We start from the raw sequence: 25725 nt of genomic DNA, 5'->3' as shown, positions 1-25725 counted from the left end.
ATAACTTGAGATGCATAAATGATTTTAATGTTATTTCAATTGGAGGTGATAGCTTGTTCTTTTACGATTCTAACGATAGGTCACACGCCCAAAACGACCAAGAAATGAGTGAGTTATGACCGTTTTACGAAAACTGGACAATGCTGAGAATTGCGTAGGGTACTCGATCGAGTAGCCTTGGTACTCGATCGAGTAGGCGGCACTCGATCGAGTACGTCAGTTACTCGATCGAGTAGCCTTGGTGATTTGTACGTGCTTCTGACCTTCACCTACTCGATCGAGTAAGTCCCTTACTCGATCGAGTGGCCAGTACTCGATCTAGTGACCCATGATTCGGGTCATATGCTTATCTTTTGAATTCATTGCATATTATGTTTAATTCAAAGGTATTTTTTGCTTCTTTATGCATTGTTTTACGTGTGTGTCGGTCTTGATGCGTAAGTTACCCAACCTTATGATGTAAGGAGTGGCATCTGTGGTGAGTATGAGTTCGGTGGGGAGGACGTGAATATGTGTGGTGTTGTGATAGATAGTGGGAAGAGGAAAAAGGAAGATCGTTATGGCTTAATTGAGACATAGAGCATGTTTTGTGAGATGAGATGAGTGATATGTTTGTGTGTTGAGTAATGTAAAAGTAAATTAATGTAGGCAAGGGATGATGTGAGTTTATGAAACGAGAGAATGAAAAGATTGAAATGAGGGACGCAAATGGTGGCAACTTGAGATGTGTGAAGAATCATGGAGGGAGGTGGTTAAGAGTCGTGTGGGTTAAGAATATACATAGTGAAAGTTCGTTTTAAAGGGGTTGAGAAGAGTAGTATATAGTGAACTTTGTGGAGACATGTCGCGAGGTGGATTTGTAGACAGTGAGTGAGTTTGGGAGATTTGGTTTATTAAGAGGTGAAACTACTGTGGGATGTCCTTGGACAATTAACGGTATGAAAGGAATTTTGATTTCTAGAGATGTACAAAGGAGATGCAATTGTCAAACAGTAAACGTTGATTCTATGGATGGATTAGTGGCAAGGGTGATTGATGGCATAATAAGAGAATATTTATGGTAAGAAAGAGTGAGATGATATCGATATGAAATAATGAGATGTGAGTTTTGGAGCAATGAGAAAGTAACCGGAACACTAAAGAGTTAGGTAGAAGTGATAAGGAGTTGAATAGTTAATTGATTTTGTCGAGTGTAAAAGAAAAGAATGAGGAGAGTAAAACTAGGAAAATGTTGACCGGAGTTATGTGACATAAAAGTAAGGAATCGTCGAGATGTATGATACTATCAAGAGTAAGTAAGTTAATAGTTATACAGAAGTTTCGGGACAACATGATTAATCATGAGTTTCGAGGATTAAGGGAGTATGAAGTTGGTGGAGTATTTGCACGATACGATATTTTTGGTGGAGAGTTAGATGATGATACAATTAAGGATAGTATTGGGAAGAATGTTGAGGTAATTTTTGTTGATGGATTCGATGTTCGTTGTTTGGGATGTTAACCAAAGATAGGAAAGAAATCGTGATGTTTAGAGATGAGTGTAAGAGGTTTGATGTCCGGACAGTGGTAGTGTTATGGTTTGTGACTAGTGGTTAAGGGTGATGGTATATTAGAAAGGTAGCCATTCTAATGAGGTTGATTTTGTAGAGGCCGGATAGATATGTATGGTTGAAAGGAAGTATAAGATGTGGTTAGATGAGGCGGGTGCTAATAGTTGAATAGTAATGGTATGGTTATACTTGGCATGAGGTGATGGTTATGCGCATGGGAGAACATGTTATGAGGGGCATATGAGTTAAGCTCGGTCGACAGGTAACCTTTATCGAGTGGTAACTTACGTGATCAGGACTGACCAGTTGGATGTGATTACGGGTCTACGATGTGTATAAATGTTTGTGTGAGGTTCTGACCTCACGGGAAGTGGTATGGTGTGATAGTTATAAAACTGTTATTTGAATGCTCTGTAATATATGTTGGACACGGTAATTTAATTGAATGATATTCAAAGAGTTAATCATTTGATTGATCTGGCATGACTGGTTATACTTGTATGTATTCATGATATATGTTATTCCGTGATGTGGTAAGGGGATGATATTCATGAGGTTATTATCTGTTTAATTCATATAGTATGTTGCTTTGTGATTTAGTAAAGTGGATTTGAGTAAGTTTTCTTGTCCAAGAAGTTATGTTGAGTTAGTGCTTATGGGATTGTGTAAGTTCTGATGACTATCGATGTGGTTGTGGTGCCTTGGGTGGTGATCCAGGCATGGTATTTAGTGTTGTGATGCGGGTATTTTCGCACTGCGGTGTGGCTGTTGGTGGCGGTGTTGCGATGCCGTCACCGGTTGTGGTGGAGTAGGCGAGATGATTATGATGCGAGTTTTCGAAAGTACATACCAGTTAAACATAGATTGTTGTTTTGTTTGATGTTGCTTCCTGTGAGTTTCAGTTTGTACAGATAGACAGTTGTTTTGTTTATTGATGTTTCTTATCAGTTAAGTTTTGGAATGAGGGTAGAGTATGATATGAAAGAGAGTTTTATATGTTTTCGTTGTTGTCATGATATAGTGATATTCTGTTAATGGGACATAGTTGTGAAAAGTTGTTACAGTAATTTTGATCTTGTTTTAAGATGAGGCATCGGTAGTCATAGTCATGGCAAGTGATTCGTGGAACATGTGTTGTAATGATCTGAAAGCGGCAGGTGGTTCATAATCTTTTGTTGAGATAGTGAGTGCAGGGTATTGGGATTTGGTGTCATGTTAAGTTATGTATGAGTTTTGTGGTAATGAAAGAAAAGAACTTGAGGAGCTAGTGTGAGTGTACGTAACAGGTGTGGATCGTGAGTTATGCTTTTGACGAAGGGAGTTTTATGTAGTTTATATAGAGAGGCATGTCCTGTTGCGGTAATGTGGAAGAGTTGAAGTTTCGGGTTAAGCTAAAGATTTTGAGGTATAGGTTAGGTGGTGTGACGAGTGAATTGAAGTATGGGAATTGTTTAAGTAAGAGAGCCTTGAATACATGCATGGCGAGTGTTTAGAGTATAGGTGGTTATCTATGACATGTGATGATGATGAGAATAATGAGAAGATATATCTAAGGATATAGTATTAGTAAGTTACGAGGACGTAACATTTATCTTAAGAGGAGTAGGATGCGACAAAGAGAGTTTAATGGTTGTATAGGTTGTAGTCGATTTGGAAGTTTGAGTCTTGATGTAGAATAAAAGATGGATTCGTGTTGTGGTTGATTTTGTTAAAGGCCATGGCCGTGCTTGTAGTAGTGTGATGTTTAGGAGTGTGAGAATATTTCACTAGTGTTGACAGTTGGATGATGAGGTTATGAGTGTGAGTAAACTTCGAGGACGAAGTTCCTTTTAAGGGTGGTAGAATGTAACATTCCGTTTGATGTCTATGAGCGTCTTGATATTGGATTTGGTAGTAGATGATATATTATGGAGCTAACAGCGTTAGAGGATGGTAGTTGGTAGTGTATGGAGTTAGTGTCGGGAGAGTTTATGATGTAGTTGATACGACATCGTGAGCGATGTGTGGAGGTAGGAATAGTTGGTGGAGTTGGTAGACTTGGTGTTAAGAGTTCATGGTTTCATGTTTTATAAGTTGGGGTTTTGTTTTGAGTTCTTAGTAGCTTTGTTGCGTCTTGACCGAGTTAGTATGTTCGTTTTTATGTATGGGTTGAACTTCGGGGACGAAGTTCTTTTTAAGGAGGGAAGACTGTAATACTACGATTTTATGAGTCTCTGGGTACTCTATCGAGTGGGCCTTACTCTGTCGAGTAAAGGTGGTTTGCAGTTTAAAATAGTTTCTGACCTGTTGGGTACTCGATCGAGTAACCTTGATACTCGATCGAGTAAGGGGGCACTCGATTGAGTACCTCAGCTACTCGATCGAGTAGCCGGTTTACGGGGTGATAATTTTTCGGGTTTTGTTAATAATGCGATTGAATATATAAACAACTCCGTCACTTCCTTAATACATTTTATCAAACCTAATTACGTTCAAAGAGAAAACAAACTACGTTCTTCGCATCGATCACATTATTGACAAATCCCGGAGCTTGAGAGGTCATATTTCATCGTTCTTTACATCTTTGTGATCCTTGCGTCGAAGGAAAGATCTACGTATCGAATTTTTTATATTTAATTAAGTTTCGTTGAACCCTAATTTTGGGATTGAGGGTTTTCTATGTTTATGTTGATGTGGTAGTGATTGTATGATTATGTGTATAAGAGAAGGGTTCGTATAGGAAAGGTTTTGAGACAGCTGCTAGATCGTCTGATGTTTGTGTTGCATTCCAGGTAAGGTTTCCCTACTCAGTATTAGTCCCATAATGCATTGTTGGTGTTGTGTAATTGCTGATTATTATCGTATTGGTTTTATGACGGTTGTTGATTTATTGATGTTGATGGTTGTGATTGTTTGTCTCTGGTTCTCGAGATGCGTTCTCGGCTGAGTGGAGTCACTTGCGGGAGTGGCTTCACCCCCTAGTTTCGCCCTCCGTGGAACCCGCCACGGGAGGGGATGTGCACATTAATGGGACAGGGTTATCGCTCGGTATGATGAGCGGGGATTTGGTGGGTACGGCTGCGGTCCCCCACTAGCAGGGCTGGTCCAGTGGACAGTCGGTGACGGAGATTGATTGGAGTGGGTGTGATTGTGTGTGTGACCGTTTAAGCTGCTTGTTTACTGGGTTGTTGGTTATATAAATTGTGTGATTAGTACTGACCCCGTTTAATGTTTTAAAAACTGTGGTGATCCATTCGGGGGTGGTGAGCAGTTATTGAGCAGGTATGTTATGACGCATATGGGATAGCTGGGATGAGTCATCACGTGGCAGTTAGAAGTCTTCCGCTGTGTCAGACGATGTTTTATAGCCTTGATAGCTTTAGCAGTAGACCGTCTGAGAATCTTGTATTTCTTTTTATCAGTTTTGGAGTTGGTATGTAATCACTTTAAACATTATTTACTTTTAAGTATGTTTCGTTATTGTCTTATGATTATCATTGCCTCGGGAAACCGAGATGGTAGCACTTCCATGCCTTAAGTGGTCCTGGTAAGGCACTTAGAGTATGGGGGTGTTACAACAGATGCCGAGACCAAATGTGGGAACCTGACAGAGCAATAGGGGGAGGGCTTCTGAGCCTGAGGTAGGTGAGGGGAGTGGGGGACCTACGGTCCCAGCGGTACCCGATTACCCTTCTGTTGTCTATGCGGACTTTACGCAAAGAGATACTTTTGTTGCTTTGCAAATACGTCGTATGCGACCCACCCGTTGTATCGACACCACTCTTTTGACTGACCTGGGGATTGAGACTGATGTTAGGCATATCTTCGAGACCTTGGGCATGGCTGGGTTGTACCGACTCCGGAAACACTCTTATACTTTTCTGACCCTTGAGTTCATGAGTTCTTTCAAGTATGATGGGGTGGAGTAGACCGTTGAGTTCCGCCTTATGAACACCAGTTTCTTCCTTACCATGGATATGTTTGCCACTCACCTCGGCTTGGCTAGACCTGCGAAGGGAGCTCTTAGGAACAACCCTACTGAGTGTGGGGCTAGTAGCCTTATGCCTTGCTTTACCGGCAAACCCGCCCCCACCTCTAGCAACATGTTGATTAATGATGTTCAACATGTCACCTTAAAGATCTTTCTCCGTGCTTTGACCTATTTGCTTTATGAGAGGAAGGATGTGAGTAAGCTTAACTCACACGAGGTGATGTTGCTTGCGGCCTACCTTAATCCCACCCGATCTCAGAGAGTCACCTTTAGTGCTCCGGACATAGTGTGTGCCAGCTTGGCCTTGATGGCCTCTTCTGACGCTCGTTTTCTGAGTTGTGGAGTGATTGCCACTCGGTTGGCGGAGAGGCTTACCTCCTTTGTAGCCTCCTCGGCCTATACACCCTTGACTCCAGCGGTCCCTACCTTGGACCGTGAGTACTTTCTTGACCTCAAGTGGTTGAGGACTTTGGAGGATGGTGGGCTAGCATAGAGAGTTTGGGGTATGAGTTGGATGCGGATACCTGCTCCCGAGCACCTTCCCGAGACCGAGCCTTTACCAGCGGCATTAGTGGTTGCCGACTCTGATGATGAGGATGAGGGGGTTCCTGAGAGGCAGTTGTACCTCATTAACCCGGATATCTTGGAGGTGATGCCTGAGCCGATGAAGGGGGATCGTGTGAGACCTGAGGATGCCCAGCCCAGAGTGGGGAGAGGACCACGACGAGTGAGGGAGAGGGCGGCTGAGACCCAGCTGGAGCAGCCTGTGCCTCCACAGTACCAGTACCCCGGTTACCCTCCCTTCTATAGCCCTGAGATGAGAGTGAGCGAGCTCACGGAGAGGGTGTCTACTACCTTGACACTCCGGAATCTCCATGAGATGGTGTATGTGCAGGGCATCGGGACCGAGGCAGCGCAGCCCGTGTGGTGGAGGGGCATTGGGGACGACAGTGGAGTTTTCCACTCTTACGGAGTGGAGAGGTCTACTTGGGGAGCGCCTCAGTCATATCCCTATGGTTGCTTGGCCCCATGGCGTGTGGGAGCAGATGCTGGCATGGGTGGAGTCGCAGGTCAAGACGCAGCTGGAGCATGCACATCAGGTGGTGATGATGGTGACGAGGTGATGGATGATCAGGATGTGGAGTGATGACACTCCTTTTCTTTCTCTTATATATCGTTTCATGGATTTGTAGTTGTTAGTACTTATTTGGTTGGCACTTTATTAGACTTTGGTTTGTACTTCAGCCCTAAGGCCGTATTTTGAGTACTTTTAGACTGTTTATGCAGGATTTTGGGGTCGGGAGATCGTCCCGACTCGTGTTTATATGATTGTTTGGTCTTAACATGGCATTTTAGGGGGGATCTTGACCTGTGGCTACTCGATCGAGTGCCCCTCACTCGATCGAGTAACTGCTGGGGTGATTTTGGGGGAGTATTCTGATCTCAGCTTACTCGATCGAGTAGCTGATGAACTCGATCGAGTAAGCCCATCTCGATCGAGCGCCTTACTAACTCGATCGAGTAGCACTGTTACAGCTACTTTTCGTTTTAAAATTTGATTGAATCATCATATCTTTAAATGTTGTTATATTATTTCTCGTTGTGGGTGTCTTATATCATTGTTTAGCTTCAACGGTGGTTATATTATTGCGTGTGGTTGTACGATTTATGCAATTTTCAACGCTATGTATATAAATTAAGATGATAAAGCATATTGTTTCGAGTTACGTGAGGTTCAATGGTTGCATATATATATATATATATATATATATATATATATAAGTCCCCCATATATTTTGAGTCCCTAAGTCCTCACTACATCTCTTGGATCTTCCAATATTGATGGTTGAGATTGAAAGCAAGAAACACACTTAACACTAATTAGTTTCATATACACTAATTAATTCTACTTTCTCTCTCTAGCTTTAATTATACATTCACTAATTGATTATTCTACCCAATTAACACTATCTTTTGCCTTCTTATATTTTCAAGTTTTTACAAATTTTATGACACTTTTACTGTTTTAAAAGTGTAACTCTAACAAAAAAAGTGTAATTTTAACAAAAAGAAAGCGGTTTTGACGGATATTATTTTGAAATTTCAAATTTGGAAGCAAGTTTACAACAAATTTTGCGTTTTACGACAAATTTGAAATTTTGAAGCAGGTTTACGTCAAACTTTGAGAAATATTAATTTTTTTTTTCAAATTTTAACACAACTCATTGTAAATTGAGTGATTTATAAGTGTAACTTTAGTCTTTTAGAAGTGTAACTTTAGTTCATTAAAGTGTAATTTTAGTCCATTAAATTGTAATTTTAGTCCAGAAGTGTAACTTTAGTCCCTTAAATTGTAATTTTAGTCCAGAAATGTAACTTTAGTCCATTAAAGTGTAATTTTAGTCCATTAAATTGTAATTTTAGTCCATTGATAGTGTATCTCTAGTCCATATTCAAAGTGTAACTTTAATCCATTGAGAGTGTAACTTTAGTCCTTTGAGAGTGTAACTTTAGTCCATTAAGAGTATAACTTTAGTCCTTGAGAGGGTACCTTAAATAGAGATAAGTATAACTTTAATGGAGATAAGTATAATTTTAATAGATAAAAGTGTAATTTTAATGGAGAAAAGTGTAACTTTAATAATAAAGAAAAGTATAACTTTAACAGAAAAAAGTGTAACTTTAATAGAAAAAAGTGTAATTTTAATAGATAAAAGTGTAATTTTAATGAGGAAAAGTATAACTTTAATAATAAAGAAAAATGTAATTTTAGCAGAAAAAATGTAACTTTAATAGAAAAAAGTGTAACTTTAATGGAGAAAAGTGTAACTTTAATGAGTATAACTTTAATAGAGAAAAATGTAATTTTAATAGAGAAAACTGTATTTTTAATAAGTGTAACTTTAACAGAGAAAAATGTAACTTTAATAGAAAAAAGTGTAATTTTAATAGAAAAAGTGTAATTTTAATTGAAAAAGTGTAATACGATATTTCAAATAAGAAATCTAAAAAAGAAAAGGAAAAAAAAATATTAAAAAGTACATCTAAAACAAACCTCACAAAAAAAAAAAACAAAAAAACACATAACAAAAGTCACCGTGTATTTGAAGAAAAAAAGAAAAGCCATCACACTGGAAAGAAAAAAAAGGTCACAACAAAAAAGGGCATCTAAAAGGAATATTAAAAAGGGCATCTAAAAGGAATCTCAAAAAAAAAAAAAAAAAAACAAAACAAAACAACTAAAACATTACAAAACAACCGTGTATTTGAACAAAAAAGAAGAAGAAAGAAGAAAAAAAGGTGGCAGATCTGGAAAAAAAGAGAAAGGGAGGGAGGTGGAAGGTCGTGGTGGGGTAAGAAGACGGTGGGAAAGGAGGCAGCTGGTGGTCGTCGTGTGGTGGAGTGGAAGAAGGTGAGACGGTGGAGGAAGGAGGAAGGAGGTCGTGTGGTGGAGTGGAAGAAGATGAGGCGGTGGTGGATGTGTGCGTTTGGGGTCATTGGTGGTGATGGTGAGGCAGGGGACGAGAGGTGCGTGGTGGTAGTGTTGTCGTGGTGTTGTGGCGGTGGTGGAGGCTGCAGGTGGTGGTGGTGTTGTCGCGGTAGTGGCAGATCTGGTGGGGTATGGTGCGTGGGGTAGGTGTGGTCAGAAAGTGATGGTGATGGTGGAGGGTTGGTTGAGGGAGGTTGTTGTGGTCGATGCGGCAGGCGGCAGATCTGGGTGGTGGGGTGGTTTCGGTGTGGTGGTGGGTGGGTGTGTGTGCGGTGATTTCGGTGTGGTGGGGTGAGGGTGTGAGTCGTGAGTGGTGAGGTGGTGGCAGATCTGAGGATGGGGTGGCGTGCGAGGAAGAAAAAAGGGAGTGATTTTTTGGGATTTAATTTGTTGGGATTTTGGAAATATTTGGGTTTTAGAGAGATGAGATTATTGAAATTGTGTGAGATGAGAGAAAAATAAATGAGTGGAAAGATATATATATATATATATATATATATCTATATATATATATATATATATATATATATATATATATATATATATATAAGCGGGATCTCGTGAGTTTGGTTCTTACGGTGAGTTGTGAGTTTGGAAAATCTCAGCCATTGGATTAAAATAAATAGACTGATGAGATTGAATCTAGTAATAATAAAAAAACACGCGGCCTTCAATCTGATGAATACAATAATTTCACGCTCTATTTTTGTTTCTTCTCTCTCCTTTCATCCCTATTATCCACTTCTCAGATTCTCAAATTCAATTTTTTTTTTTTTTACTTAAAACCTTCAGCGCTTCCAATCCCTGCATCATTATCATTTCCTCAAATCCTAATTAAAAGTACAATCATAATCGCATTAATTGATTCTGACTTGATGATGATTTGAGGGAATTGATCGAAAAATACGGAATCTTGATTGAGGTATAGATTGATGAATTTGGGGTAATTGATCCGCTATTTTGCGACTCCGGTACTCGATTTTGATAGGCGACTATTTGTTACAAATTATAATTTTGATTGATTGGATCAAATTATAATTTTGAGTTACGGGTCTATAGTGGGTTCGAAGCCTCCGAGTTGGATCCCGTTTTGTTATTGATTCCAGCTTGTTGGCCATGGAAAAACAACCTTTGACAAGGTTTTTCGTGTAAGTTGTTGTTCCCTTGACATTTTATTTCTTCGCCATTTCAGTTTTTCTTAGCTTTGCAAACCATCATTTTATTTTATGCAGGTATTCTTTGCATTAACCATGACAGCAATAGGAATATCCCAATCAAGCTCGCTTGCACCAGATAGCGGGAAAGCAAAGGGTGTTGCTGCTTCTGTATTCTCAATTCTGGATCGTAAGTCTAAGATAGACCCTAGTTATGAATCTGGTCTGACCTTAGATGATGTCAAGGGTGAAATTGAGCTTCGTCGAGTGAGCTTTACATATCCCACTAGACCTGATATGCAGATTTTCCGAGATCTATGCTTGACTATTCATGCTGGGAAGGTAAATTCTAACTCTAGATATTCTTAGTTTTTGCTTTTTGTTGCCAGCAAGTTCTGTTATGTGGCAGAAAATGATTTTCTGTTTGATTTTGGGTACATGTTATTTAACTTATCAGACAATGGCTCTTGTCGGATACAGTGGTAGCTGAAAGTCAACTGTAATCTCCCTCTTGCAAAGGTTTTATGATCCGGGTTCTGGCAGTATTACCCTAGATGGGGTTGTGATCAAGCTATTTCCGAGAAGTCTCTTTTAGGCCACCAGGAGGAACCCGAGGCACTGGTAGCCACCTCTTCTTTTCTTGCCGGGTTCGGAATTGAGTCATGTTAGCTGCTTGTTGCGGGTTCGTTACTGGGTTATTCGCAGGTGATGATGAATGAGATGATGGAGCGTACGGTGGAAGTGTGTGGTGATGTAGGGGACATATGTGATGTGAAATGGTTATGGTTGGCTGCTCGCTGCTGCTTATTCTAGGCAATCATAGTTTTGTTTTTAGTATGAGTATTTATTTATTGTGGGCAATCATGGTTATAGCCAAATTGTCATTATCCATTTTATGAATGTTGTGATATTCACTACAATAACAGTACAGTAACACCACAATAACAGCACAGTAACACTTTACTGAAAAAAAAGAGTAAAAAAAATCAAAGTAGTAAAAAATATCAAAGTGACAAGGTAATAACATCACAATAATACCAGAATAACAGTACAATAACACGTGATAAAAGAGAGTAAAAAAATCAAAGTGACACCGGAATAACATCACAATAACACCAGAATAACAGCACAATAACATGTGGTAAAAAAAAGAGTAAAAAAATCTAAGTAATAAAAAAAATCTAAGTGACATCGGAATAACATCACAATAACACCATAATAACGGTAGAATAATAGCACAATAACACGTGGTAAAAAAAAAGAAAAAAAAAAATCAAAGTCGTAAAAAAAATCAAAGTGGCATCGGAATAACATCACAATAACACCAGAATAACAACACAATAACATGCGGTAAAAAAAAGAGTAAAAAAAATCAAAGTAATAAAAAAAATTAAAGTGACACCGGAATAACATCATAATAACAACACAATAACACGTGGTAAAAAAAATCAAAGTCGTAAAAAAATCAAAGTGACAGCAGAATAACATCACAATAACAGCGGAATAACAATAACAGCACAATAACATGTGGTAAAAGAAAAGAGAAAAAAAATCAAAGTTGTAAAAAAAATCAAAGTGGAAAAAAATAAGCACAATAACAGCATAATAACACGAGGTAAAAAAATAAGACAAAAAAAAATTAAAGTAAAAAAAAATTTGGTAGAAAAAGAAAAACAAAAAAAGATAACAAAATGAGAAAATTAAAGAACAACATAAGAGAAAATAAATAAATCAAAGTGGTAAAAAAAAAAGCATAATAACACGAGGTAAAAAAAAAAGATAAAAAAATTAAAGTAAAAAAAAGTAACATTAGAAAAAAGAGAAAATAAGTAAATGACAGTTAGATTTTGGCCATTCATCTCTAATATAATCTAGTGGTTGAGATTTCAAAGCGCAAACTCACAACTCACCATAAGAAACCAAACTCACAAGATCTTATCTCTCTCTCTCTCTCTCTCTCTCTCTCTCTCTCTCTCTCTCTCTCTCTCTCTCTCTCTCTCTCTCTCTCTCTCTCTCTCTCTCTCTCTCTCTCTCTATATATATATATATATATATATATATATATATATATATATATCATGTGAGTCATGTTTACGTAATGTCAAGAAAGTGTCGTGGCTGTCGTAAGTCGAACATGCATGTTGGTTAATTTGTACAACTCTCGGTGGTATTTATATAACTTTGTATTCTATATCAAGCAGTCTTCGAAAAGTAGTTTACCATAATTGTAATTTTGTTGCATAATTGGAATGATCATATAATAAAATAATAGGCGACTTGGCTGCTAGTTGGTAATGGTATATCTTGTGGGGTGATACACGCTTTCAGTAGTTTTATATTTATACAAGTCAAATAGTGTAATGTCAAGAAGTGTATGAGTGGTCATGAGTCAATGGTTGCTTTGTGGTTTGTAAGTAATGTAAATATGGTATAATATGTAATCGGTTTGAGGGACAGGAAAGTTGTTTGATGGTGAATTTCGGGGACGAAGTTCCTTTTAAGAGGGGAAGAGTAATGTCGCAAAAAGGAAAATGGCATAATTATAACAATTTTATAGTGTTTTCATAACATTTGAAAGAATGTTGAATTATTGTTTGGATAATTTTATAGTAGTTATTGTGTAACTGAGTAGCAGTTTATAATTGTTGAATAGAATAGCATGTCGTAATACTTCATTTTCAGTTAATTATTCGTTATGTTGTCATGAGAATTGGATGTTATTAGCAGTAGTAGAGTTATTATCAGCAGAGTTGTATTGTATGGTTAAGGTAATAAAATGGAATGAGTAATGTATCGTTGTGAATCAGTGGTAGGACCGTTGTTTTGTATGTTTTGTATTTGGTAATCGTTGACAAGTAATGGATGAAAGTATAGTATGATAGTTGTGTTGGTGTATGTTTGAATAACATTATGTACTAAGTGCAAGTGATAGTCGAGTTAGTCGTTCTTGTGGTTAGTATGTGCTCAGTGATTCAAAAGGAAGTTGGTAATTCGCTGAGAGTCGTGTTGTGTATTGAGTGCTAAGGTGGATGATGATGATGTCTGATGAACATACATAGTGGGATGATGTTTCTAAACGAGTATGTTGACCTGTGTCGGGTAAGCAGTGGTGTTGACCTTTGATCCTTTATCTTGTGTCGGGGAGGAGGATGAGTTGAACTTCAGGGACGAAGTTCTTTTTAAGGAGGGAAGACTGTAATACCCGTCCTTTTAGGGACCCGTTGACCGATGTTGACTGACCTTAGACACTGATCTTGAACTTGGGTGAACTTACGGGCGATGTCTTGTCACGATGTGAGCTTGGGTTTGTGTGGGACTCAATCTAGCTAAGGCTACTCGATCGAGTAGCTTGGGAGCTCGATCGAGTAGGGGTTTGCAGCGGGCAATTATAAATCGTGTTTTGTGAAACCTCAAATCATTTCCGCACTTCATCTCCTAAACCTAGATGCCGTCACTCTCCTTCTCCTTCACCATAGCCCTTGCCTTGAGGATGCCTACACTATGGGAATGGGATGCTTGAGTTGGGTAACGGTCTTGGCGCCGGGTTGCTATGCTTAGGTATGTTATCGTCATCATCATCGTCGTCGTTGTTTTCAGTTAGGATTGTAGCGATAGTGATAGATGGTTGTATTGTTCGTATAGGTGTATTGCTTGGTTGATTGGTGTCTTGTGATCGGAAGCGGAATCGCTGCGGTGCGCTAAAGGTAGGTTCGCCTACTCAGTACTGTTGGTTGTCTAGAGTGTCTTTTGATGTGGTTTGGTTGTTGTAGTATCGATGTGGTTGATTGATTGTGGTAGTTGGTTAGTGTTGTGTTGTTTCGTTTATCGTTGTTGTGGTGCAGCTGGTTGTGATTATTTGTCTATGGTTCTCGAGGTGCGTCCTCGGCTGAGTGGAGTCACTTGCGGGAGTGGCTTCACGCACGTAGTTCGCCCTCCGTGGAACCCGCCACGGGAGGGGATGTGCACATTAATGGACATGGGTTTATCGCTTGGTATGATTATCAGGGCTTAGGTGGGAACGGCTGCGGTCCCCCACTGGCAGGGCTGGTCTAGTGGACATTCGGTGACGGTGATTGGTTGATTGGAGATGCGTGTGTGTGTGTATGATTTGTGTACTTATGTTGTGTATGTGGTTGTTGGTGTGTTTCCTCAGTTACTGACCTTGTGTGGTTTGTCTTATTGTTTGTTTCTGTTGTGTCTGCCGTGATCCCTTATGGTGAGCAGTCAGTTTTAGCAGGTTGTGATCTGGATGATAGCTGGGTGCTTGGCGGGATGAGTGTATCACGAGTCACGACAGTAGTAGTTCACATAGTTGATAGTGGTTTTGAGTTGTATCTTTATATCGTTAGTTTTGTTAATCACCTGTAATATAACTTAATTGTTCTTTTATCGATATTTGATTATTACTGTCCTCGGGCAACCAAGATGGTAACGCCCTTATATGCTAGGAAAGGTCTTGTTAAGGCTCCTTGGTATATGGGGGTGTTACATAGCATAATTCTCTAATCTTTTGAACAAGACTTGTAAGACATAAATCAACTCAAGGTTTGTTAGACCATGCATATAGTTGAATAGGGAGACCTAAGTCGACGTAGGTGTCGTAAGCTATAAATCAACTCGACTCCGAGACCTAAGTTACCCTAGGAATTATAAGACATAAATCAACTCGATTTCAACACAACGATAATCTTTTATATGACTCATTATTGTGATTGTACCATGATTCCCCTTTGAACCCATGACACCCTAGTATTTTTAATCATTTGTTTACATGTCTATTTACTCGCCTTGCTTTTCGTTTTTTTACATTTTCATTGTCATAGCGTAGCTTTCAACCCAAAACCAATTTGTGACACTTACACAGTTTAAGTTAGATAAATCTAGAACTCAAAGCAATTCGTCCATTGGGATCCTACCTCTACTTACTCCTTTAATACTAGTTTGTTGAGTTTATAAATATAGTTTGATTTAGTTGTTAACGACACAACCGATAAAAATGGTGTCGCTGCCGGGGACGGTGTTCTGTGATTAAGTACTTATTCGTTTGTCTATTTTAATTGTGCTCTAACCTTGAGGAACTTGTTCCTCAAGGTCGTTCTCAGTATCTTTGTGTAGTTTTCATAATTGTATCCATGCATGTCTTTAACATGACAATGCAAGGCTTCGCTCAAGAAGTATTTTGCCATGGTAGACCTTTTGGGGTATAACTTCAATAGGTATGGAAGCTTTGAGGAGCAAGCTTACACATATCCCCACCAAAGCTTCAATACCATATTTTCCATAATCATACGTTTCACTAATCCTATACCCAACAAGGAAATGGAAGTAACCAAAACCTCTATATGCAAACCTTGCTACTACATATGCTTCAAAAACAACATTATTTTTTTTAGCAAGTGCACAAGGAGAGCAAGTGTAACACCCCCATTTATTCAAGAGCCTTTAGCTAGGCCTCCCAAGTAAATGTGAGCGTTACCATCTCGGTTGCCCGAGGTAGTGAATAACAAAGTAAAACAAACCAAAGTACTTTATATAAATTTTAGCGAATAAAGGTTTTATTACAATTTAACCCAAACTAAATAAACTTAAAATACAACTCGCAGCGGAATTAAATAAACTGAATAATAAAAACTATGTGATCAAAACTTCTAGGTAGATTGGCCAAATTCCTCATGCATCCCCATGAGCTTCCAAGTAAGCTAATCTCAAGTACCTGTCAGTCAATATCCTCCCCAATAATTGGTTCATCACAGGTGTTTAACGAATACACGGTCAACCAAACGGTTGAGTAGAATTACTATGCAACGTTAACATACAAAAATAGTCAATGCAATTGCATGGAATAAGTACCACCACCAACCATCCATTAAAATCGTATAGTCGTCCCGGTCCCTGACCGAGGCTCCACCACACCGTCGTCCCGCCAACTCCTGGCTCGGAGATAAACACAAATGTCGTCCCAGTCCGAGATTGAGGATATCTCATAACTCAATGTCGTCCCAGTCCGAGACTTAGGATATCCAATAAAATAACATGCCAATATGACTATTCCTATCCAATAATAAACAACCAACTATAATTTCGTCAAGACATAATAAACAACCAACAATAATTCAACAATAATAATTAACGCATCCATTAATCCATTCAATTCCACAAAAGACGAGTTGAGTAGTTATCTTACCTGGCAAGCAAATACTCCCAATAACGCAAATTCGAGCAACTCAACTAATAATATTGCTCAACGAATCCGTCACCTAGCAAAGTAATAATTATAATTACTAACTACGTCACATACTCAATTATTAGTTAATTATAATTTACTAATTATTAACATACGTAATTATTGAATTAAAATCCGTCTTTACAGCACAAATCACTCTCACTATAAAATTCATAATTAATTCAATAAAAATTCAAATGACGCAAGACCAATGGGATTGAAACCCTAGGACTCATATCTAGTTCTTGTGAAATAGACTTTCCTCAAGTTCCAAACTTATCAAAGTTTTCTTGAAAGATTTATAATTACTGACGAATCCCGTCGCATAAAAGTATCGATTCATAAAACAAGTTTAACATATGATTTTTGAGAAATTATACTCCTACCATCATATAAACTCTTCAAATTTAATGTATGAAAAAGACACAGAATAGTTTTGATATATAAGTTAGGGTTTCGAAGCATTCTTTACAACACTAGCAGATTCGCGGACTTTTTGGCGACACGTTGATAAATAAGTCACCCAAGACAAACCGTGTGGAAGATTACTACGAAATTGTATATGCATAATCTAGACTTGAAATAAACCCTAGTCTCTTAATTAACATTTTGGAAATAAACAATTTAAGACCCCAAAATAAATTAAATAAAACAACCTACGAATCTGCCAAATTGATATAACTTTCTTTCTTTAATCTAATCATGTTTAACCTAATATTTATGTAATTAAGCACGACTTCTACCATAATACTACTATAATTTAAGTCTTAAATATGAACAATTGAATCTTAGAAAGATTAAAGGCAACTTACAAAATAAAAGATCGAATCCAATAGAAGCAGATGCAAAATCCCCAAATTGATTGCCCAATTCCCTTTTCCTGTTTTTTCCCTTATTATTCTCCCTCTCCCCCTCTAACTTTTGTGTGATATTTATAAAAGTGAAAAGTGATTTATAAATAAGTTTAACCTTGTATTTATAGTAGTAAAGGTAGTTACAATTAGGAAATTATTAGGAAACTTACCTAATTATAATATGTGTATTATTATTATTACTATTATTAAATAATTATTGTATACTACATATCAAATAAATTATTATATACTACATATACGGTTTACACGCCCCAATACGAGTCCTATATGCCATCCCGACTCATCTACCATTTATTATTTATTTCCGTCTCACAACATAATTATCTAATTAATTATAATTTATAAAATATATTTTAAAACATATTTTAATATTTCCATCGTCTGACTAACCACTAACCAAGACTTAAAATATGGGGTATTACAGCAAGACAAGGGACGAGCTATTAGATGGACTTTTAGAATGCGGCCAAAAGTTGGGGACTCAACTAGCCCAATTGGGAACTCTTCGAGGGATATTCGGCGAAGAGAGTGATGAAGAGGAGGTATTTGAAGAACACGGTGAAGCCATCCTAGTGACTACCCCACCAACCGCACCCCTCTAACTCAAAGATATTGGTCACCTCACCAACTCCAAAATCAATGCCTTTGAATGTGAACTTGAGAGAGCCACGCACCTTTGATATGGGAGATGAGGAGTCGGAGGAGCCGAGTCACTTAAGCTCTTGCGAATATGATAAGGTGTCATTTGAAATAGAGGTTGAAATAGTGGAGAGGGAGTTAACAAGAAAGATCGAAGCCCCAATTTATGATTCTTATGGAGATGATGAATCAATAGACGAGGATGATGAAGGGTATGAACCTTGCCAAGACTCGTGGAACAAGGAAGAGACGCAATCGCAAGGTAAATGCGATCAATAAATTAATCCACTTGAGGTGCCATTACTTGAGAAGTTTGAAGTCCAAATTTACAAAGGAGAGGAATACTTCCCTTCCTTTTATCACGAAGACCTCATGAAGCCTCCCATGGAACATATGATTGTTGAAAGTGATATTGAGAACCTTTTCAAAAAGGCCAATACAACATTCAAGGACTGCTCGGTGGAGGAACTCAAGGATGGAGCTACTAGGTTGTTAAACTCAAGTGTTATACACTACTAGGGGAAAAGGTTTTCGCGACGCTCTTTTTATGCCTTTCGCGACGCTAAATAGCATTGTAAGGGGTTTTACCGACGCTGTAAAAAGCGCCGGCTTTGCCTGTGTCGCTAGCCCTTTTCGTGACGCTTATTAATAGCGTCGGCATGTGCATTAGAAGCGCTTTCCCAGCGTCGTTTCAGGCTAGCAATTCTTTTTAAGCGCCTCAATATTTGTGCTAGACTAACATATTGTACCAACTACTGCAAATTATAGATGACAATATTCTTAATACTCAATAAGCCCAAATTCCAAATGGGCAACTTTTCTTTTGCAAAAAGTCAAAAATTTTATTCATAACAACACAAAATTACATCGCCACTAATACAAACCATATCAAAAACTAAAACAATTGACCTTTATAGGCTATAAGTAACAAAGTTTAGAAGCTAACTCATGAAGTACAAAAAAAAATGAATTACGCTTAACCAGTTAATCGTTAGTCATTACAACAACCATTCTCCACAGCATGTAGGCATGTACGTATATGGTGTTGAAGGAATTCCACCAAAAAATTTAATACGAAGCTCCATTCACAACAAATACGCTACATATTAGAGTAGCAAGTAGCCATCAGACCTGCACAATAACTTGTATGTTCCGGCATTCATTCCAAGAGCAATCTCGCAGCACAAGACTGAAGCACCAGATTCGTTTCACTAAACTTCATCCTGTACACATGATTAAGTTGCCAAATTATGCATCCCTAACCGAACTGCAATTAGTATTATGCTCAGCAATCCATAACATAGACACCTGCAACAATTCATGCTTGAGAGTCAAAACTGATCAGTGTACTCCTAGCCATGCCAACACTCGATTCATCTAAGCATACATATGATAAATGGCATACGAATAACAAAATAAGGAGCGCTTTCACAGGGTGCATAACATAAGTACATTGCCAAACTTCCAAATAATCTTTAAAGAAAAGTATCCAAAATTGAGGCAAGATGGTCCGATATCGAGACGAGTGAGTGTGCCAAGAAATTTTAAGTTACATTATATCTGTTTTGAAGTATTAATAAAACTATAATTGTAAATAAGTATTACATGCAACTAATTGATAACATTAATAATACATTTTAAGTTAGATGTACGATCTCTAATTAAAACACGTATTAGCCTTATAAAGAAATCCGGTAAAAACGATATAGTACGAATCTAAAAAGACGATTTATAAATTGGGGGATAATCTCGATAGAATATTGTGTATTATGTACATAATTTGTGTATTGTGTATATAATTTGAGTATTGTGTATTGGATAATAATCTCGGTAGAGAATATTGTATAATGTATATAAAGTTGCCTATATGAGATGTTTCTTAATTGTAATTCAGATTTCACTACCTCGGGAAACCGAGACGGTAACATCCTCCCATTACCTTGGCCGTGTAAGAATGGGGTGTTATAGAGTCTTACTAATAACCTTAATCTTATAAGATTTGGATTGAACTTATAGAATCCGAACTTAAATTAACGTAATTTAATGTAACATTAACATTAACATTATCATTATCATTATTTTATTATAAAAACCGCAACTTTTATTATGATCAAATCAATTTTACAAGAAATTAGACTGAATTTATAGGATCTAAATTTTTCTGAACTGAACTTAAAGGATCTGAACTGGAATGAACTTATAGGATCTGAACTGAACTTATAGTATTTGAATTTTTCTAAAATAAACTTATAAGATCTGGACTGAACTTAAATTAAGTGACTTTAAGTCCAAAAGAACATGACCTTAGTCTCTTAAGAGCATCCGCAAAGGGCACTTTTTACCTCTCCATATGCCTCCTCTTTCATCAAATGGGAAACCCGGACAATGCATATACCTCCCCTATATATGAGGTCCTATATTTTTAGGGGAGGTTCCCAAATGAAAAGTAAGGGTAAATAATGTTTTTTGGGGAGGTTTTTATATTTTTGTGTGTAGATCTATATTGTTGAGAAACCCCATTATTGCAAAGATGTAGTTATGAATTGAGGAGAGTAGTTGAAAAAGTTAGTGAAAAATAGGGTGAACGAATGAGAAAAAGAGTGATAAAATATGGACCGCCTCATATTGCGGATGCTCCAAGAGGCAAGAGACATACTTGGACAAACCTTGTACTCCCTCCATTCAACTCCACTTTACATGTATTCCATTTTCGTCCATTCAACTCCACTTTACAGGTTTCCTTATTTGGCTAAAAAAATGACAATTCTATCCTTATTGAAAATCTTTATTTACAAAAAATGCCACCCAAACCCCACACTAACCCACCATAAAACCCCACCTTTATGTTTTTTTAATATTTTTAACCTCTTCTTTCTCTTTCCCCATGTACTTTTAATACTTTTTTAATCCGCTCTTTAATATCCGTGTAAAAACCAAAGTTGCAAAGTGGAGTTGAATGGAGGGAGTATGAGACTACACGCTCACGCCCATACCAAACATTAACCCAAGCCCAATTGGTGTCACAAACACTCGTCCGTTTTAATAGTTCCAAACACCAACAAAATTCACCCCACAAACACTTGCAATTCTCCAATCCAAATCAACAAAATCCCAACAAAAAAAAAAACCATAGAAATGTTGCGTCAAGCCGCCATCCGTCTTCCGATCCGATCCGCCGCCGCATCACGGTGTTTCTCCGCGCAACCACTAGCAACACCAGAAGTTGACACAACATTTGTAGAATCATGGAAGAAAATGATACCAAATTTGGACCCACCAAATACACCATCGGCATACATGAAACCTCGACCTCCAACACCTTCTGCTATCCCTTCTAAACTCACTGTTAACCTCGCTCTCCCTTATTCCTCCCTCCTTGCCTCCAAAGAGGTTCGCCTTTCTTTTTTGTACTCCCTCCGTCTCAATCATTTGTTTACTTTTGATCCTCAAGTTGTGGACTTTGTATGCTGTTTATTGTTTTTGTGATCTGGGTTTGTCGATGTTTGCGATTATTTTGACTCTATCTGATTCGGGTTATTTTTATTGTGTATATTTGGGGATTCTGAGCTATTGATTTGAGGGTGGATATATGTGTTTAATTTGTTTACATTTGATTAAAATACTTGTCGCAAGAATTAGAAAGGTAAGCAATTGATTCGTACGGTGTAAATGTTAGGTTCTGGTTTTGTTGTAATTTTGGTTTTGGATTGTTCGGAATCCGCATTGGAGTTAGATTTACACCGGGATAAGACCGTGGACGGCAAATCCCTTAGCCCGCCATTTGTGGAGCCCATAGGCATTGAGGTGATGTCTATTTTGTTGTTGTTTCTGTTGGGATTGGAATTTGGATTTCTCTAGGTTATACCACTGCCTTCGAGCGTTTTAAAATGGCTTCCTTTCAATATTGCTCGGGTTGTGTTTTGTTTTGCTGTCTTTCCGTTGCATTGCACATCCATGTGAATCATGCTTGGGTTACGGTCGTCTTTATTTTGGTGCTCATAGTTATTTATATTCTGATTAGTATTTTTGTAACAAGTTATAGAAGAAGAGTCACAGAATAGGGAAGTGGAGGCTATGATTTGCTACCTTTCTGAGTCTCCTGAGTGATGGTGCATATAATTATGCATTCACTTATACATGTCGTGGAAAAACAATACCATATTTCGAATTTGTGATAGGATGCTGCTTGTAATTTGTAAACTCATCTTCCTTAACTCCTTTTTTGGATACCAAAAATGGAAGGAAAGGGAGGGGAGGGTGAAAGAGGGAAGTGAAAGGAGGGAAGGGAAGGGGAGGTGAAATGGCAGATGAGAGTTTTTACTCCAAATCTTTCCTATGATAGAGGGGAAACATTCCGTGGAAGAGGAAAAGGAAGGGATCCATTTTCCCTCGCCTCCAAATCCCTCTATCCCCATTTTGCTATCGAAACAATGGAAATTGCCCCCTCCAAATCCCTCCCCTCCCTTTCCTTTCAAATCCTTATATCCAAACAAAGCCTAAGAAAAAGACTTATAAGGCCGTAATGGGAAACATTTCTGAGATGTTTTAGACTTGGCTTTCTTGGCGCTGCTGTCTTTAGCTACACGTGTGTATTTGGAAGTGATTAGAAACAATTTGAGCGGTAACTATATAGAGTTGGTAGTTAGTGTTGTGACCTGACAATTCCAGGGGGTGGTTGTTGTAGATATGCAGATTATCGCCTGATATAGTTGTATTTGGATGGACAATACTGTAGCTTATTATTCTTTGGGGAGGCTCAATGTCTATTTCAGGCTTATGGGAGCGTCAAAGCTAGCTTTTTGGACTACTCCTAGACACCCTAAGGGTGTGTTTGGATTGAGTGATTTGGAAAAGAAAGGGAGGGAGAGTAGGGAATTAAAATTCCTTGTTTGGATAGCAAATAAGGTTGGAGGGAAATGGAGGGGTAGAGATTTGGAGGGATCCATTTTCCCTTCTCCAAGCCTAATCAAAATCTCTCCACAATAGGCAAGATTTGGAGGGAAATTGTATCCAAACAACCACACTTCATTCCCCCTCCTCTTCCCTTCTCTCCCTTTCCCTTCCCTCCTTCCCCCTCCCCTCCTTTTCCCTCCACTTTTGCTATCCAAACACACCTAAAACACAAGGGATTTTAAATTCGTTACCAGTTAATTTGTTGCATGAAACAAGACTATTCATGTGTAAAGATGTCCGTCAAGCCGACCTATATAGCTTCGTGTTAGTGGAATTAAATTTTGGTACTAGCCTATGCATGTACACCCATGTGACAGTCTTCTAATTCTATTTCTTATTGTGTTTCTCTGTTGTTACTTCCTTGTCCTTTTCTGTGCTTTATTGGGTACGCATTGTGCTGGTACATATGCGCATCGGCATGGCTTGTTGTGGTTATCGTGTATGCTTTTCTTCAGTTGAAAATTGATACCATTTTGAAAATATATCAACTTCTAAGCCGAAACCATTTTGCCCTCAAACTTTATCTTTTTTGTAAAGCTAATTGGTCTGATCATTATGCCTCGGGTGCGTCTATACACACAAGCCTCACTTAAGGTACTAGTTATAACACTTCGCGGTGTTAGCTGCGCCCTGTGGATAAGATACGGCTAGTGAGCTCAGCAACTCACTACTTTGCAATAGAGGGGGTCCAATGCATGCTTGTGGCGACACAATCCGGGCCTTACATAAATTTTGTCGTCCATTGACAAGCGGGCTTGCGGGCATGTTTGTTTCTCAAAATGTAATGTTCATAGATGCTTTTTATGCGGGGTAGATGGGTCGGGTTGGATCCAATTGACCAACCCACCCATGAACAGGAACAGCTCTACCGTGCAATTTCCTTAATATTTTTTATTTCACATCTTTTATTATTGCTTTCCCTTTGCTCTATTATCCCTGGATTTGACTTCTTTACATATTACCCCCTTTCTAAAATACACAAAAGGGTGTATGAGGTGCGCCCTTACGCCTTGCTTTTTATTGTCACTGGCCCTTGTCGCCGTAGTTGCGCATTTTAAAAATGAGATCTGATTTCCTATGTCGCAAGGGTTTCCTCATACTTTTGCTCTTACTTGCTTGGCTTTCAGGTGGAAATGATCATAATTCCTGCAACCACTGGTCAGATGGGTGTTCTACCAGGTCATGTTTCCACAATAGCAGAGTTGAAACCGGGTATAATGTCAGTCCATGAAGGAAGTGAAGTGAGCAAGTACTTTATAAGCGGTGGCTTTGCTGTCATCCATGCCAACTCATATGCCGATATTGTCGCTGTTGAGGCTGTGCCAGTTGACCGTATAGACCCTGCTGCTGTTCAAAAGGGCCTTTCTGAATTCACTCAGAAACTCAACTCAGCTACTACTGATCTCGAGAAAGCTGAAGCCCAAATTGGCGTTGATGTTCACAGTGCTCTCAATGGTGCCCTCACTGGTTAATGTTTGTTCTGAATTTTTATTTTGGAACTTTTTAAAGATTCTCGTCTCAAAGTCGGATAAATGTTTAGGATCTTCTAATGAGCATGTCAGCTCACTGAGCGTGTTAATCAGTTCCTGGAAGAATCCAATAAGTTCATAGGAAACAAGAGCCTATCACATCTTTTTTTTTTTCGTCGTCTTGGAAAAACTGGCCAATGTTCCATGTTCTGTTGTATTACCATTTGTTCAGCAAAATATTGAAGTTTTGCAGGGTGTAATTTGATGATGTGTGTTTATTCCTGGTTATAATCTTTATCTTTGATCACCGAAGCTTGTTGATTGACGATATGGTAGTGACTAGTGACACACTGACTCATATCTATCTGCCACTCAAGTGCTCGACAGTCGACACTCAATAGGCATCTATGCCCACACTTCGGGAAGGGCCTTTCTAGAACCTCTTTTCATGATTTTCACTCGTCTTTGTGCATGCTTTTAACCAAAGTTCGAGAGTAAGTCTCGTAGACAATAGATCATCAGTAGATCACATGTTAAAATCCCCTGACCCCTTCCCTCATATTTTGTACAGACCTTTATTCGCGAAAGTGGTAATTAGGCCCCTTAACTCTGATCAATTGTGAAATTAGGCCCCATAACTTTTATTTGGAGCAATCAAGCCCCTTAAGTTTCATCAAAAGTGAAATTCAACCCCATTTTTTAAATTTACACAAGAATTTTAATTAAAACAATTTATAGTGGTATTAAATAACTTATTAAATAACTAAAAATTACTAATTGCAACTTTACGAATATTTACATAATTTATTAATCATTGAAGAATACTTTTACATACATATTTAGTAAATTATTTATAATTTATATAACATTCATACATATATAATAAATTGTCTATATATTATAAAATTCAAAATAAAATAATTCTCAATATTTAATATAAATATAAAAGTTCTAAAATTATAAAAAATATATTTTATATTTGATAAATTGTATTAAAAGTGATATTAATATAAGAATTTGGTGAAAATTATGAAAATGGGGTTGAATTTCACTTTTGATGAAACTTAAGGGGTTTGATTGCTCCAAATAAAACTTATGGGGCCTAATTTCACAATTGAACAGAGTTAAGGGGCCTAATTACCACTTTCGCGGACCTTTATTTAAGTAGTATTTAACTAGTTTAGACCCCGTGCAATAAATACACGGTATACATGATTTTTTTATAAATAAATTACTTATTAAATAGTGATATTATTTCTCGTTATTGTATTTTGATTTGTTGACAAATAATCAAGAGAATTAGGTAATGTGCTAAAATGTATTTTAAATAAAATATTTTTTATCCACAAAGCTAATAATTTCATTTTTTTAATTCTCAATTTTTTTTGTCACAAAAGTAATA

General features: G+C 37.9%; 2 protein-coding genes across 3 annotated transcripts; both read left to right on the top strand.

Annotated features, from left to right (window-relative positions):
* The first annotated feature begins 9656 nt into the window (after window positions 1–9656).
* LOC141653701 (ABC transporter B family member 11-like) lies at window positions 9657–11049 on the top strand. 2 transcript variants are annotated; one of them, XM_074461540.1, is made up of 3 exons: window positions 9657–10158; window positions 10243–10506; window positions 10622–11049. In XM_074461540.1, the coding sequence occupies exons 2-3, from the start codon at window positions 10261–10263 to the stop codon at window positions 10652–10654; spliced, it is 279 nt and encodes a 92-aa protein (XP_074317641.1). In that variant the 5' UTR covers window positions 9657–10158; window positions 10243–10260; the 3' UTR covers window positions 10655–11049. The 2 variants fall into 2 exon arrangements, with proteins under 2 accessions (XP_074317641.1, XP_074317642.1); XM_074461541.1 differs by having other exon boundaries at window positions 9691–10158; window positions 10645–11049.
* Window positions 11050–20909: 9860 nt separating this feature from the next.
* Window positions 20910–24630, top strand: LOC141653700 (ATP synthase subunit delta', mitochondrial-like). Its single transcript, XM_074461539.1, has 2 exons — window positions 20910–21291; window positions 23982–24630. The coding sequence occupies exons 1-2, from the start codon at window positions 21037–21039 to the stop codon at window positions 24324–24326; spliced, it is 600 nt and encodes a 199-aa protein (XP_074317640.1). The 5' UTR covers window positions 20910–21036; the 3' UTR covers window positions 24327–24630.
* The last annotated feature ends 1095 nt before the right edge of the window (window positions 24631–25725 follow it).

The sequence above is a fragment of the Silene latifolia genome, chromosome 4 (genome assembly GCF_048544455.1).
Source record: "Silene latifolia isolate original U9 population chromosome 4, ASM4854445v1, whole genome shotgun sequence".
NCBI lineage: Eukaryota > Viridiplantae > Streptophyta > Magnoliopsida > Caryophyllales > Caryophyllaceae > Silene > Silene latifolia.
The sequence above is the reverse complement of the archived record's forward strand: the minus strand, read 5'-3'. Positions and strand labels throughout refer to the sequence as shown.

What these genes read in the sequence shown, in the direction of transcription:
- LOC141653701 (XM_074461540.1), top strand. Translation starts at nt 10,261, where the DNA reads ATGACAGCAATAGGAATATCCCAATCAAGCTCGCTTGCACCAGATAGC. An exon ending in TGACTATTCATGCTGGGAAG is followed by an intron (nt 10,507 to 10,621) that starts GTAAATTCTAAC and finishes TTAACTTATCAG; the next exon opens with ACAATGGCTCTTGTCGGATA.
- LOC141653700 (XM_074461539.1), top strand. Translation starts at nt 21,037, where the DNA reads ATGTTGCGTCAAGCCGCCATCCGTCTTCCGATCCGATCCGCCGCCGCA. An exon ending in CCCTCCTTGCCTCCAAAGAG is followed by an intron (nt 21,292 to 23,981) that starts GTTCGCCTTTCT and finishes CTTGGCTTTCAG; the next exon opens with GTGGAAATGATCATAATTCC.